The sequence below is a fragment of the Hemitrygon akajei genome, chromosome 11 (genome assembly GCF_048418815.1).
Source record: "Hemitrygon akajei chromosome 11, sHemAka1.3, whole genome shotgun sequence".
Taxonomy (NCBI): domain Eukaryota; kingdom Metazoa; phylum Chordata; class Chondrichthyes; order Myliobatiformes; family Dasyatidae; genus Hemitrygon; species Hemitrygon akajei.
In genome coordinates this window covers 30014836-30031259 of record NC_133134.1, presented here as the reverse complement: position 1 = coordinate 30031259, position 16424 = coordinate 30014836, and the positions used below count along the sequence as shown (strand labels likewise).

At 41.8% G+C, this 16424-nt stretch overlaps 1 protein-coding gene across 1 annotated transcript in view; it reads left to right on the top strand.

Annotated features, from left to right (window-relative positions):
• Nucleotides 1-3548: 3548 nt before the first annotated feature.
• The window catches only part of clec19a (C-type lectin domain containing 19A), a 49010-nt gene continuing 36134 nt past the window's right edge, over nt 3549-16424 (top strand). The window contains exon 1 of the mRNA XM_073060536.1: nt 3549-3743. Coding sequence (XP_072916637.1) covers nt 3593-3743 — 151 coding nt within the window. The 5' untranslated portion in view covers nt 3549-3592. The remainder of the gene's footprint in view (nt 3744-16424) is intronic.

Genomic DNA, 16424 nt, shown 5'->3' with positions numbered 1-16424 from the left:
AGAGTTGCTTCACATTCATAACACTAGCATTTTGTAACTTTCTGTCCTTTATTTTAGTTGTTTTCTCTTTGATCTAGATTTAGATGAATCACATCCGAAGTACAATATCTTTTTAAACTATCAATGTTACTACATTAAGGTTACCATCATCCTTGCATCCTTATTCCCTATGGATCTTTTTTGTTAATGATAATAATGGTTCTGAAACCTTTCAATTGACTGCATTGAAACACGGCCATCTCAGACAGATTGTCTCAATCAATACCATTGAATACCTGACTTCTAATCAGATCCATTTTCAAACAAAATCATTTGTACAAGAAACACGGTAATAATGGCCATTTGGGTTCCCTGGAAGATGAATGTCTGAAATTAATTGTGATTTCTTTTTTGAAATAGACTTTTATGTCCAACTGACAAAATTCAATGGAGTTTGCACATGAACTTTAGAAAGGGATCTCTGCATGTTTGACTGGGATAATTACTGTAAAATGATTGATCTGCAAAATGTTTTGCTTTTTTTGGATCAATTACTGGGCAAGAACACTAAAAACCAGAAGCACTTCAAGGAAATCAACATAAACCCAATTTTCAGCACTGCTTTAACAAATGTAGACAAACTAGAAAGCCAGTCATTATAATGAGGGTTTGTTTTGTCTCACAGATTAAAGTTGTTGGTGTCACAGCTCACAACTCACTAGGGGACATCAAACTTCCAGTGCTATTTGTATGGGTTTCTTCCTGCATGACAAATTGTTTTAAATCAGCTTCCCTTTGGAGTGTAGCCAATCACTTGCTAATTTAAATATTAGATATAACATTGCCTAATGATGTTTATTGCATTATCTGCTATTCATGTATTTCTGTGATTAGTTCACCCATAAATCATATTCAACAAGCGCTAAAAAGGCTGAAAATTTACGACAAAGTAGAAAGTCTGGAGATTCCTCCCTGGGCTCAACCCAAACATTAAACCTGATCATGTGGTGATTCTGCTGATCCCAAATTCTGCCCTGGAATACAAGCAACAGCATTAAAATGTGCACAATCTTAAAATGGGGATAAATGGGCAAGTCCACATCAAAAACTAGTTTCAGGAGAGGCACCAAATCCACATTTTGATCTCTGTTGATCATGCTCCTTGGCATTAAGTGGGAAAGTAATCAAATTTCAATGTGACTTATACTTACCTCAATTAAAATGTATTTAAGAAGTCCAGACTGTAATCTTTGCAATGAAATAGCAAAATAATTACTTTTTTCCCCATTGCCCTTATAAGGTTGCTTGTTTCAGCCTAAACAAGTGCAGTTTGGGAGGAATCACCTTTGACAGTTGGCCAATATTGTGGGGTTGATAGATTTAAAAAGACGGTGGAGAGCTGAATCCAATATAGTGATGGAGATGTAGGCATCCTTTTGAATCATGCCTCATTAATGACCTAAATTCTCAATCAGTGGTGAAGGAATGGCACTTGTCACTGACATCAATGGAAGCTGCCAATATAATTCAATGATTTCTGTGATGCTCTCTCTCCTACCAGCAGTAACTACAGGCTTAGTCCAACAGGATCCATGGTGTCCATCAACAGTGAAGACATTCACCTGACTGAACAGCCAATCACATTGAAACATTCTCATACGTAGCAAACTAGGAAGGAAAAATGCAAACTTTAATGAATTGTTAATAGCTTACAAATCAATGGAACATACTCAAGAGATTAATGTAGAAGCTGAAATATAAAACGAACACAATATAATTTAGTAAATCCATTAAAATATTTTCATGAAAATTAGACATTTTAAGTACCAGAATACTAAGTATGGCTTGGTAAAAAATTATCAACTTATGCACAGTTCATGTAACAAAGCCTAGAAGTTTTATAGTGTTTTTCAGTTGTTCATGGACCATTAGTTTGCTTTGATCACACTGGAGAAGATGGTGTACCATGAATGGAAGCAAAGAATTATGAACAGTGATTCCTGGATCTCTGCATTTAACTACACAGGTGCTTATTCCACAGGTTGCATTACCTGTTTCACCCTATAATGATACTAAATGCTGTCATTGAAACCATTAAGGCCTGGCTACTAACTTGCTGTTCACAATTCTAGGTAAACCATAGGGTGCTGCCTAAAATACACATATAATTCTTGGTCAATAATTTCCAAGTGATTACTCTTGCTTCCGCTATACAGGACTTTTAGGAGACCACAACTGGATAGTTGTGTTCTTTTTACCCAAGAAGAGATATGCTTACCATAGAGGGGGTGTGGTGAAGGTTCACCAGACTGTTTCTTGGGATCAAGATCATGCTTTATAAGGATGGTTAACTAGGGGTGGACTCACCAGAGGCTAGAAGAAAGAAGGATGCAATTGAAATGTCCAAAGTTCTGACAGGGCAAATCAGGCTGGGTAAGGGAGGATGTTTTCCCTGAAGTATCTAGAATCACAGTACAGTGTATTAAGAGTGAGAAAGGGAAAATTTTCATCATTTTGAGGGGCAAGAATCTGCAGAACCTCCTGTCACAGAAGCCTCTGGAGGCCAAGTCATTTGAAAACATTTGCAAAGGAGTTAGCTGGATTTCTGGAGAGTAGAGGCATTAAGGACTGAGGGGAAAATGATAGAATTTGCTATTAAGATAGAGAAAAAGTCATTGGTCATTCTGAATGATGGGACAGGTGTATTAACCGCATTCTAACCCTATCCAAATGGGCATAGATGTGTTACTATCAGTATAGCCTTGAATATTTATTTTAGGCTGCTTATTGGCAATTCTGGACAGTGTTTCTCACCCTCTGCATGCCACCTTGGCTGAACAGAGGAGCACTTTTTGTAACAGGCTAAGACAACTGTGCTGTTCCAAAGAGCACTATCTGAGGTCATTCTTACCCTCGGCCATTAGGCTCTATAATGAGTCAACCTATAGCTGGGGAAATGATGACCCCCTCCTGTTAGACAGCTTGAGATAACTTCTTTTTATTCTTTTGTACTTCTCTTCTAATATTTGCACATTTGTACATCTGTGCACTTGTAATGCTATGGTGACATGGTAATTTCCTCTGGGATCAATAAAATATCTATCTTACTGCTTTTGAGTATTTCATTAGAGGTAGTAACCCATTTAGCTTCAGTGGATAGTGAATTCAGACAATACTCCTCAGTTGGGACAAAATGTGTGAGGAGAGAATATGCTTCAGAACAAAACCTAAACCATATACAATTACCATCATGGACAGTACACGTTGTCCTCTGGCGTCTAGCCCACCACAGCAGCGATCAGAGGAAATTCTCAACTTTTTTTTGTCTTCACCATCTTTCAAAAATGTAGTCTCTCCACTATTATATATTATGCTGTGCTGCTGGTGGTAGACAAACTTAATAGATTTCTCCACTTCATGACTGTGAATAAAATTAACACAATAGGCTTTCCTTATCGGAATCCCAACGTTGTTTTTTTTCCCCCTCTCTGGGACCGAACGTACCTTTTTAGGATGCAAACTCAGCCTCGTGACCCCAGTGTCTCATTTCCATAAAAGCGAGGGTGGAGGCCGAGGCTGGAGCGCGGCGGCAGTCGGTAGGAATTTGTACTGAATGAAGTGCGGAAGGTTCGCTGGGTTTGATCTACGAGTGGGAGACAGTCCAAGGGCTATCACAATGATTAGCTGGAATGTAGGGGTAGTCCTGTCTCTTGCGGTAATTTCAGAAACGGCTGTCCCCCCGACACAAATTCAAATTAGCCAAGGTAAGAAAAACTTTCTGGAAACCTGCTGGAAGTTACATCTTAATGGGCATAGTTTAATGACTTTGTCAAGTCCACATGCACGATGTTTAAAAATCTTTATATTGCGCTGAAGTGAAATGTATAGTGACATTCATTCTCTTTCTTTCCTTAATCGTTCCACATCAAAAATAGAAAAACGAAACTAGACCGAACTCGCACGGGGAAATTGGTCAACATTTTCCTTAATTTGTAAGCGCGATAAAATGGGGAATGAAGATTTATCTTGGAAACACGTTGCAGAGTGTTCATTGGCAACATCGCCGATAAATCTGTACATACAGTATATTAGAATAATATTTCCCAAGAATTTAGAACATCACCGTGTCGACAGTGATCCAGACCAGTCTGGGAACTTCATGGGCTTAGGCGCCTCAGCCTCAGATGTGTGGCACTTCTGGGCAAATGCCTGTCGGGAAGACGCTGTATGGTGCACAGGAGATTAAAATTAGAACATTATTTTTGCGTTAATGTAATAAAGTGGTGTTTTGCATTACATATGCTCTGGTCTGACACAATAGGGAGTTAACGAGGCACACAGTCCGCTGATCAATGATGTAACTGTTATATCTCTGCAAGGATGCGCAGTGGAAGGCGATTTTAACATTTCCTGATCGTATAGAGTATGTATCTTCCGGTAGTACGTATTTAGTTGTCTTCTGTTATTTTGTATGGAATTGTTAATGAGTAAGTCAAATTGTTCAAACGGGTAAAAACACAGCATCATGGGAGTATGAACTTCGAATGGGTAAATAGGGATCCAGTGTGGATGGAATTAGCAGGATATAACTTATAGTAAATCTCCTCGACTCATATTTGCAACCTCTATAGCTCTTTAACGTTACTAAAGAGCTATAGAGGTTGCAAATATGAGTCGAGGAGATTTACTGTAAGTTAAAAATGCTAATGGATTTGTGATTGATCTGTGCCTTACTGTAACTTAAACGTGAAAAATAAATTAGTTAATATTTGTATGGGAGATTTGGCTGCATTATTTATAAAGAGACAGTGGGATGAACCAGATAACTGCAAGCCTGTAAGTTCAACATTAGTCATGGAGAAATTATTGGAATGTGTTTTCAGAGACGGAATGACTGAGTACTTGGTGAGTTTGAAATGATCAAAGAAAATCAGCCTGGATTTGTGAAGGGCAGGTCACATCTGTCTAATCTGGTTGGATGCTTGGGGAAAGTCATCAGCAGAATCTCATTGAGAGTTATCTTTCACCAATGATTCCCAGAAAGAATTCAATAAAAAGTTTGCCCTGAAGATTACGGACTTAATTGAGAGCTCACAGAATGCAAGATAACCTTTTGACATAGGTTGGCAATTGGTTGAGAGGTGTGAGCCGGAACATAAACATTAAAAGTAACAATCCCCTATTGACAAGTCTTGATAAATGGTTTGCCTAAGGTCTTTCTCTCGCAGCAGAATGTTTGAAGAACTTAGTGGGCCAAGCAGTGTCTTGTAAGTTGATGTTTCGGGTCAAGACCCTGCATCAGGACAGAGAGCGGAAAGGAAAGTTTGTCAGTAAAAAACTATAGAGGATTGGGAGGGGTTGAATTAAGTCAAAAGGTTGGTAGGTCATAAGTGGAACCAGATGGGGAGAGGAGCATGGAATGCAGTAGAACAGAATGAGGCAGGTTGCAGGTACACCTCTGCCTCAACCGACAGGTGCGGGAGGAGGTGAAAGCGACTGGTATTGTACCTCCTACAGTTGCAGGGTAAATGCTTAGGAAATTAATGAATGGACCAGGGACTCCCAAAGGAAGTGGTCTCTGTGGAAATAAGAAAGGTTTGGGGTGGGGGTGTGGGGTGAAGATGTGACTGATCATGTTGGAATTAGCAGAAATGGCAAAGGGTGATGTACTGTTTACCAACTGGAAGGCTGAATACTCAAATGAAGCAGGGCTCCTGTTACAATGGATCCTTCCCCCCCCCCCCCCCCCCCAAAGGCTCCTTTTCCAATGCAGCTGATCTCACCAAAGGCCTGTTTTCTACTCTAGGCTCTCTGAAATGTCTTTCTCCTTCCACGAACATGGCATCCCCTCTGCCATAGTTGATGGAACCCTTGCAGGCATTTGCTCCATTTCCTGCAAGGCTGCTTTTGACCCCTCCATCTAGACAGAGCTCTCTTGGTTTCTGCCTTCCGCCCCACCAGCCTCTGCTTCCAGCACAGCAGCCTCCACAATTTCCGCCAGTTCCAGTGTGATCAAAACACCCATCGTCTCTTTCCCTCTTCACTTCCTTCCAACATCTGCTTGTACTCTCCTGCGACTCCCTGCTTCACTTGCCCCACTTCTCCCTATACCCGGGCTCTTTACCTGTCGTTTCCTCTCCTCCCTCACCACCAAGGGACATAAAAGCCCCTCGCAGGTGAGGCAGATGTACACGTGCACCTCTTCTGGGCTAGTCTGCCGCACTTGGTGTTTGCGATGCAGCCTCCACAATGTTTGTGAGACGAGGTATGAGCGAGCTGACTCCTTTGTGGAGTCTGCAATAGCCGACTCGAGCATCCAGTTGCATTTTCATGGAGAGGCCAAATGCAAATTAGAATAACATCTTGTATTCTCTACAGGTAGCTTACAAACCAATAGCATGAACACTGAATTTTACAATTTCAGGTAACCCACCCCCCTCACATTCTCTTCCCACACACCCTTATCCACCCTTTTTTCACTCTCCCTTCCCCCTCTCCTAACTGGTTCCATCTGCTCATCAACTCCTCTCCGTCTGGATCCACTTATCACCTACCTTTCTATATCCCACCTCCCCTGCCACAGCAATATACAGGCAATATTTCTTCTTCCCTCTCAGTCACTTTGCACGATTTCCACAGATGCTGCTTGACCCTTGGTTCCGTCTTTTTGTTCCCAATTCCGGCATCTTTTGTGTATCCTAGGGGCCCTGGAATTCAATAAGAGATGCGATGGCATTGGTGGGTTGTTCTCACAGCAGCTAGGATTGGGATGAGCCGAATGGTGGGGTTGTTCAAATGGAATCATCTCCTTCATTATTTACTATTTCTGAACAGCAGAAATAATGATCAATTGGAACCATTTAGAAGGCGGTGCTGTACATTGAACAGGTATGGATTAATAGCACTCTAGCTCTTGCCATGGAAAGAGATAGCCTCATCTGTAGAGCAGTCCTACATTGGTCTCATTAGCCAACTCAGAACCCACAAAATTATAGGATACATTGATGAGTTGGGTAAGTGGGCTGAGGAATGGCAAACTGAGTTTAATTCTGATAACTGCAAGGTTTTACTTTTCTGAAAGTTTAAATCAGAAGTTCAGATACATGATTCCCTGAAAGTGGGTCACAGAGTGGTGAAGAAGGCTTTTGGCATACTTGGATTCATCAGTCAAGGCGGTGAATATAGAGGATAAAAAAAGCCTCATCAACAATAATGACACGATAACGTACAGAGTGGTTGGCAGAATGGTGCGAACACAACTTGAGTTTCAACATGGACAAGACTAAACAGATAAGTGTGGACTTTCGGAAGATGTAGGCTGACCGCTCCTTACTTCACATAAACGGGTACTCTTGGAGAGAATTAGGAATACCAAATTACCGGGCATGCACGTAACAGATGATCTCACTTCCTGAGCTAAGTAAGCACAGCAACTTCCTTCCCCACCTCTCTCCCCATTTTACCCAATAGAGCGTTCACCAGAAAATCTGCAGGTGCTGGAAATCCAAGCAATACTCACCAAAATGCTGGAGGAACTCAGCAGGCCAGGCAGCAGATAATGGAAAAGAGTAAACATGTGACGTTTTGATTGAGACCCTTTGTCAGGACTGGTTTGGGGGGGGGGGTGGTAGATGAGAAGTCTTTAGGTGGAGGCTATCCAGTCGGAATATAAAGTGTTGCTCCTCCAACCTGAGAGCGACACTTCACCTGTGAGCCTATCCAGTGCTCCCGGTGTGACCACCTGTATATCGGTGAGACCCCATGTAGTTTGGGAGACTACTTTGCTGAGCAGCTACGCTCCATCTGCCAGAAGAACTGTGATCTCCCAGTGGCCACCCATTTTAATTCTCTTTCCATTCCCATTCCAATATGTCAGTCCATGATCTCCTCTACTGCCGCGATGAAGCCACTCTCAGGTTGGAGAAGCAACACTTTGTATTCTGTCTGGGCAGCCTGATGGCATGAGCTTTGGTTTCTCAACCTTCCAGTAATTGTTCTCCCTCCCCCCGCCATTCCCCATCCCATTTTCCCCGTCACTGTATCTCATTACATGCTCATTCCCTCCTCTGGTGGCTCCTTTCTTCCATGGTCTTCTGTCCTCTCCTATCAGATTTCCCCTTCTCCAGCCCTTTATCTCTTTCACTATTAACCTCACAGTTCTTTACTTCACCCTCACCCCCTCTCCCAGTTTCACCTATCAGCTACCATCTTGTACTCCTTCCTCCCATTTCCCCCCCACCACCTTACTCTGACTTCTCATCTTCTTTGCCCCAGTCCTGATGAAGGGTCTCAGGCCAAAAACATTGACTGTTTACTCTTCTCAGTAGATGCTGCCTGGCCAGCTGAGCTCCTCCAGTGTTTTGTGTGTGTGTTGCAGTGGAACATTTGAGGATGTCCTGACCAGCTGGATCACTGTCTGACATGGGAATTGCCAGGCATCTGACCATTAGACCCTACAAGGGATTGCAAGGAATGTTGGGAGGATCATTGGGGTCTCTTCCACTCACACAAGATATTTATCAGGAGCACTGTGTATCCAGGACACTTGGCATTGTCAATAGTTCCTCCTATCCATCCAACAATCTTTTTGACATCCTACCATCAGGCAGGAGGTACCACAACATTAGAACAAGAACTGTTCAGATGTGAAACAGCTTCTTCTCCAGGCTATGAGACCACTGAACTCTCTGCCACCACCTAGGTCTTATCACATTTCAAACACCAGTAGCATATATTGCCTACTTTTTCCACTTGTGTCATAAATGCACCTTATTCTTTGTTAATTTATTTTGTGGTATTATTACCTCTTGTGTTGCATGTGTGTTGTATGTAATGTGCTCTGCACCTTGGTCCTGAGGGATGTTGTTTCATTTGGCAGTATAAATGTATACAGTTGATTGACGATAAACTTAAACTTGAATTTGAGAGATTGTGTTGCAGTTGGACAGGCTTTGATAAGACAGCATGGTGTATTGTGTTCAGTTTTGGTCACCCTGCTATAGGAAAGGTGGTAATAAACTGGAAATAGTGGAGTAAAGATCTACAGGGATGTTGCTAGGACTCGGTGGACTAAATTACAGGGAGCAGTTGGTCTTTTTTTTCCATGGAATGTCAGAGACTAAGAGGTGAACTAGGGTATAAAATCACAAGGGGCTTAGACAGGGTGAATGTGTTCAGTCTTTTCCCCAGACTGAGTACACCTTAGTCAAAATGCTTTGGACCAGAGGTGCTTTAGATTTTGGAATATATAATGAGATAGCTTGTGATTGCCATAATTTCCAACTCTGAATATATGTGCTACCGCTAAGCAGTCTCTGTCTTGCATTTGTTCATCACACATGTACTGAAAATGAAAATTATTACATACCGTTAATGTAATGAAAATATAATGTGTTCAGGGTAACACAAGCAGCAGAGCAGATCGGGAGAATACCTGAATCAGCTGTTGAATAACAACAAACAACAGCAGACTTTCAGTCTCCATCTACGATGCTGTGTTTTGATTTTAAAAAAAGTTATGGCACAGTGTATTTTTACTTTTTTTTTAGGTTTTATGTAGGGTATAAAGCAATCAGCATTTTAAACTTCTAGTGTTAGACTTTCATCAGTGGTGATCTTGGCAAACTCGTCAATTAATTTCTCTGCTGCTTCGTGATCTGCAAACGATGCTTTATTACCACAAATCTTTTCTTAAATTTTTGTAACCAGCCTGCTGAATATTCACAATTACCTTCAATTTTCAGTTTGTCGTGATAGATCTTTGCCTATTTCATGACCAGTAAACAGTTAGGTGACATATGTTCACTCTGCTGATGAATCCACTCTTTCAATACACAATCGGGATCTTCATTTTCTACTTTCTGCAGTGTTGTTTTATTTTTCATTTAACTTCTGCTCAATACACGTGAGGTCACCTCTCAGAACTGTCTGCCATCCTCAGAGACCTGCTCATTGCCTGGTAACCTTCCCAGCACCTTGTGGGAGTTTCCATTTGTGAGACCATGTCAGTGCTCAAAAAATGAATTCAGATTTTGGAGGCTTTGGGTTTTCAGATAAGTGGTACTCAAACCTGTGGTAGAGTCCAAAATTAGGGGGCATAGTTAAGAGGGGAGAGATTTGAAAGGGACTTGAGGGGCAAGTTCTTCGCTCAGGATGATACCAAATGGAATGGGCTGCCAGTGGAAGCGGAACAGGTGATTTTAATAACACATTTTAAAAGACAGTTGGACAGGTGCATGGAAAAAGGAAAGAATTAGAAGGATTGGGCTAAACGTAGGTAAATGGGACTAACTCGGGTGGCGTGGCCATGTAGTACCAGCCGGCTGGGTTCAATTCCCACTGCTGTCTGTAAGGAATTTGCATGTTCTCCCCATGACTGTGTGTTTACTCCAGGTGCTCCAGTTTGCTCCCACAGTCCAAATACATACCAATGAGTAGGTAAATTGGCCACGGTAAATTGTCCCATGATTTAGGGTTAAATCAGGGGTTGCTGAGCGGTGTGGCTCGATGGGCCAGAATAGACAGACAGACAAGTTGGTGCGAAGGGCTTGTTTCTGTGCTCTATGACTCTGTGGCCCACATCCTTGATCCTGAGAGTGCCTGAGAAGAAGTATTCATTGATCTCAGAATAGACTTGGAAATCTGTTTACTGAATCCTAGATAGGGAGTTAATTCCAAATGAAATTGGGGGAGATGCAAATTCAACCATTTCAAAGGATAATCTATCTGTAGACCAACTGTCATATGTGTAATTGCTGCAACTGTGACTTCGTCATTGTTGATCACCACTGAGGTAGTTTAAGGATTTAAAAAAAAAATTGTAATAATTTTATGAGTTTTTTCAACATTTTGCTTTATAATTACGAGACAGCTGCAGTAGGACACCTATTAAAGTAATGCATATGTACAAATTAGGAATAAGTGAAGTTTCCAAATCTCGAATACATTTCAGCAAATAAGATTTACACAGATTTTGTGTCATGTAACCTAATAAAGTACTACAGAAGGTTAGATTAGGCAATATCATTTTTAGGATACAGAAATTGCTTAAATTATCAATGTTTTAAGCAAGGTTTCCAAAGTAAGCACAGAGGGCAGTAAAACTATTGTAAGGGCGGAATATGTGGGGGAAAAAATTGTGCATTGGCAGATCAATATTCACTACCATGCACATCTGAGGATATTGACTCATGGCTAGCCAAGACGCCATGTCTGATCCTTGATGTTGTATTTAGAGCTGGCACCAGATGGTGGAGCCAGAGGACAGTTACTGAGCTCTCCAGGGACTGCCTAAGCCTCGACTTGACATAGTAGGACTAGCCGCTGGCCTGAGAATTGGTAAACCAATATTCCCCTTGCACCTGGCACTCATCTCCCTCCTGTGAAGGGTAATCCCAGACTCCAATAGCAAATGATCCCATTGTAAAGAATTGTTCAAATTTGTGGTCAGCAGTGATGGATTTGGAGGGCCTTCTTTCTAGGCAGTTTACACCATTTCGTAGCACATTCTTTTCTACCTCCGCAGTAAAAAGCATGGTACCTTTCTTTTGTTGGTTTAAACATAAATGATGCCAGTTTACTCCAAAAATGAAACCTTCTGAAAATTCTAACCAATGAGCATAATGCAGCCAGTTGTGGTCTTGCATACAATCTACACAACGTATCATTTTATCATTGTTAGATGTTCTCTTTTTGAGTCGTATGCAAGACCAAAACTGGCTGCATCATGCTCGTTGGTTAAAATTTTCAAAAGGTTTCATTATGGATCAAAGTGGGTACATACATGCTATATGCCTTCATATTTAGAGCAGCAGAAGAAAGAAACTTTTTACTGCAGATTCATAGAAGCTGAGGTAGAAAAGCTGCTGATGGGAATTACCATATATTTCGAAATCTTATAACCTTTAAAAAAGGATCTTGTGCTTTCCTGGCATATATGATGAAGCCAGTTAAAGCCTTCTCGGGCTTCAAGAATCGACTATAACCGATATTTCAATGAGAAGCTCTGCCATTGTCCAAATTCATTACTTTCTTTTGGAGATGTTAAGTACATTGGGATGATCACAACTGGTTAGCTGATTTGTAAGATCATAAGACACAGGAGCAGAATTAGGCCATTTGGTCCATCAAGTCTGCTCTGCTATTCCATAATGGCTGATTTATTATCCCTCTCAGCCCCATTCTCCTGCCTTCTCCCATAACCTTTGACACCTTTACAAATCAAGAACCTATCAACCTTTGCTTTAAATATACCCACTGACATGGCCTCTGTGATGTATGGATCTATTTTTATAACAATGATTTCCTCCTCCCCCCCATCCCCGCACGTGTACTATCTATTGATCTGTTGTCTGCATATGCGCTGTTGTCCACATGTGCATTGTTCCCTCTCTCTCTCACTGCAGTGTGAATACACCAGTTAAAGCCTTCTCGTGCATGCTTTTATTTCATTGATATGTAGTTGTAAAGACGCAGCAGCCTCCACGGCACTTTGTGGCAACGAATTCCACAGAATCGTTATGGGTGGCTGGCAATACATTTATATTCCTTGCTGTTACTATGCCAATGCATAAAATCAGTGAACTATGTCATGTTCCATTTTTACATCACGTAGAATTGGTGAGATTTTAACAAGGAACTACAAACCTGAGTTTCTACACATTTGTGATATTTCTATCATTAGAGTTTCAGGATTCTTCCATAAGTGTTAATTAGTTTCTAAATTATGCTATTTTCTATGTAAACCGTAAGCTTTTAGTCTTGCCTCTAATTTGAAATGACCATTTTTAGTTCCTATATGTGCTTTCCACATACAAGGCAATGGTCATCATCATATCACACTACTTTTCCCAAAAGAGTTTTGCTATCTGAGAAAAGACAGATCACCTGTCAACAAAGACGGTGGAAAACCCTTTATCAATACAACTGAATGTTTCTTTACATTCCAATCTTAATATAACAATTCACAAACACTACTATAGATACTGTATATCTCCTTTTAAGGACACTTGCCCTGCATTCTGTCCTAATCTACAGCTGTCTTGCCAGTATGTATATGTCTCTCCAGCAACTTGCTAGAGTTTCCTTGCCTGGACCAAAATTGCGTTTCACTTGAAATAACAATATTTTAGAAAACAACTGGATGCACAAGAAAAATATGGATTCTTTTTCACACGAGTTTGAACTATTCCCACAGTTTTCTTTCTTAGTAAAAGCTTGTGTTGTATAACATTTGTTCTGTAAACCATATTTCAGAATGTTAGTTTGGAGCAGCATTATATAACAAATAATTAAATGATGTATTTACCTCTTGGTTCACAGACACAGTATTGTAGCAATATAGGTTGTTCTGGATGCCTGTTCTGGTTCATATGCGTCAGTTCCTTCACTGGGAGTTAATTTAACTGTCCTGCATTGCAAAGTAATGCTATGGCGTACTGCATTACTTTCTTTTGCAGTCTGGTACTTAAGGCTGTTGGATGTCTATTTCTCAACTTTAACAATTTCTGACTGGACAGAACTTAATGCAAATTAATAACGATCATATTTCTACACTGAATTGAAATTGCACAACAGCATTCATCATCAGGTGCAGTTGCCTTTATCACTGATGGTTCACCACACACACACACACACACACACACACACACACACACACACACACACACACACACACACACACACACACACACACACACACACACACACACACACACACACACACACACACACACACACACACACACACACACACACACACACACTGCTGGCGGTCCTGATGAAGGGTCTCTGACACCTCCCTCCCCTTTCCAGATCTCTGTTTCTATCTCTGGAGACAGCCTACTACAAACCTACTAACTCCCACAGCTACCTAGACTATTCCTCCTCCCACCCTGTCTCCTGCAAAAATGCTATCCCTTTCTCTCAGTTCCTCCGCCCTCCGCCGCATCTGCTCTCAGGATGAGGCCTTTCATTCTAGGATAAAGGACATGTCTTCCTTTTTTAAAGAAAGGGGCTTCCCTTCATCCACCATCAACTCTGCCCTCCATCGCGTCTCCCGTATTTCACGCACCTCTGCCCTCTCCCCATCCCCCTGCCAGCCCACCAGGGATAGAGTCCCCCTGGTCCTCACCTATCACCCTACCAGCCTACAGATCCAATGTATAATCCTCCATAACTTCCGCCACCTCCTACGTGATCCCACCACCAGCCACATCTTCCCCTCCCCCCCCCCCCCCCCCCCCCACTCTCAGCTTTCCGCAGGGATCGCTCCCAAAGCGACTCCCTTGTCCATTCATCCCCCCCCATCCCTCCCCACCGACCTCCCTCCGGGCCTCATCCCTGCAAACGGAAGAAATGCTACACCTGCCCCCACACTTCTTCCCTCACTACCATCCCAGGCTCCAGACAGTCCTTTCAGGTGAGGCACCACTTCACCTGTGAGTCAACTGGGGTGATATACCGCATCTGGTGCTCCCGATGCGGCCATTTATACATAGGGGAGACCCGCTGCAGACTGGGAGACCGTTTCGCCGAACACCGGCGCTCAGTCCTCCAGCAGTGGCGGGATCTCCCTGTGGCCACACACTTCAATTCCACAGACCACTCCGACATGTCTGTTCATGGCCTCCTCTACCGTCAAGATGAGGTCACACGCAGGTCGATGGAGCAATACCTTATCTCCCGCCTAGGTAGCCTCCTACCTGCCGGTATGAACATTCAACTCACAGACCTCCGTTGATACCCCTGGCCCCCCCTTACCCCCATCCCTATCTATTTTAGTCTGGTTCTCTTTCTCTCTTTTCCCCCCTCACTATAATCTCCCCCTAGCCCTACCTTTCTCTTTTATTTCCCATAATTCTCCACCTTCCCCCAGCCCATTTCCCTCCAGCCTACCACTTCCCAGCTCTCTACTTCATCCCTCCCCCCACTTCTTATCCCCTCTCCACCATCCCATGTTACTTCACTCCTGATGAAGGGTTTCGGCCCAAAACGTCGTCACTACCTCCTCCCATAGATGCTGTCTGGCCTGCTGAGTTCTGCCAGCATTTTGTGTTTTTATTTATTTCCAGCATCTGCAGATTCACTCGTGGGTCTCTGACTTTTTTTTCCATAGATGCTGCCTTGCTCTACAGAGTTCCTCAAGCATTTTGTGTCATGTTGCTTTGGATTTCCAGTGTCTGCAGATTTTCTGTGTTTGTGAGTTCACTCTGCCACTCCACGCCATGATTGGCTCGATTGATTTGAAATGGCTTGATTCTTTTAACTGCTTGCTTACCATCTCTCACCTTGTATTACTGTTCCCCTTTGACCTTCTGTCAACCCTACTTGTTTTCTCCGCTTCTTGAAGCTTGTTCATTTCTGACATTTCCCAGTTTTGAGGAGAGGACCTTGATTGGAAACACTAGCTCATTTTTCTCCAGCCTGCTTGAGCGTTTCCTGTATTTATGTAAAATAGTTAATAGCTATCCTCCGGTGCTTCTTGCCTTCTTAATGTCAGTGAAATGACCACAATTCTTGTTAAAGCTAATTTTGCAATTTGTATCCAGTCTCTCCTATTTCTAACCTTTCACTCATAAAAGGATGAAAGAATTTCCAATCCAAAACAAGATGAAGTGCAATAATTTGCCTACTTGAATTCCATTGGGATACAATGTTTGAGTTCACACATTAATGTTTATTTTGGTAATCATGGTTGAATTGTCTCTGCTGCCAGAATTGAATTCAGTGTTATCTTAAATCTTGCCATATCAATATGTTTATTGTAGAATCCACTTCCCCACCCAGTAATTTATTTTTTTAATCTTTTGGTTCTAGTTGCTTGTGGTCTTGAAATGTGTATGACAAGTAATCTTGACTTGCTTTTAAAATGTGATATGTTGTATTTCTTGATATAAATTCAGCAGCAGCTGGTCTCTGCTAAGTATTGTTATGGGGGTGGAAGTATACACAGTTTTGAGCTGAAAAATTTACATTGAAGAATTTATTATCTCTGACTCTTGGTTTATTTTGAAAGTATCAGGCTAATTACGCAAATATTGCATGCGCCCTGAAATTAAAGAAATCAAATCCAATTACAGCAAGCTACAAATCTAATAAAACAGGTAACTCTGGTGCAGCACTTAAACTCAACATGATTGAGACCCACTCTGTAAAATTTCATCTGATTCCTCGTTAACGTTCTTCAGCAAAAAGAGCCACTATGTTGATCTGACAATAGTCCTTGGTAAAACTGCTTACCGTTACATCACCCGTCTGAACCCATCTATTTCTGATGCATATAGTTTCAAAGTTCAAAGTAAATTTATTATCAAAATATGTAAATGTCACCAGATAGTACCTTGAGATTCAATTTCCTGTTGACATTCACTGTAGAACAAAGAAATACAACAGAATCAATGAAAAACTGCACACAAATGAAGATTGACAGTCAATGTGCAAAAAAG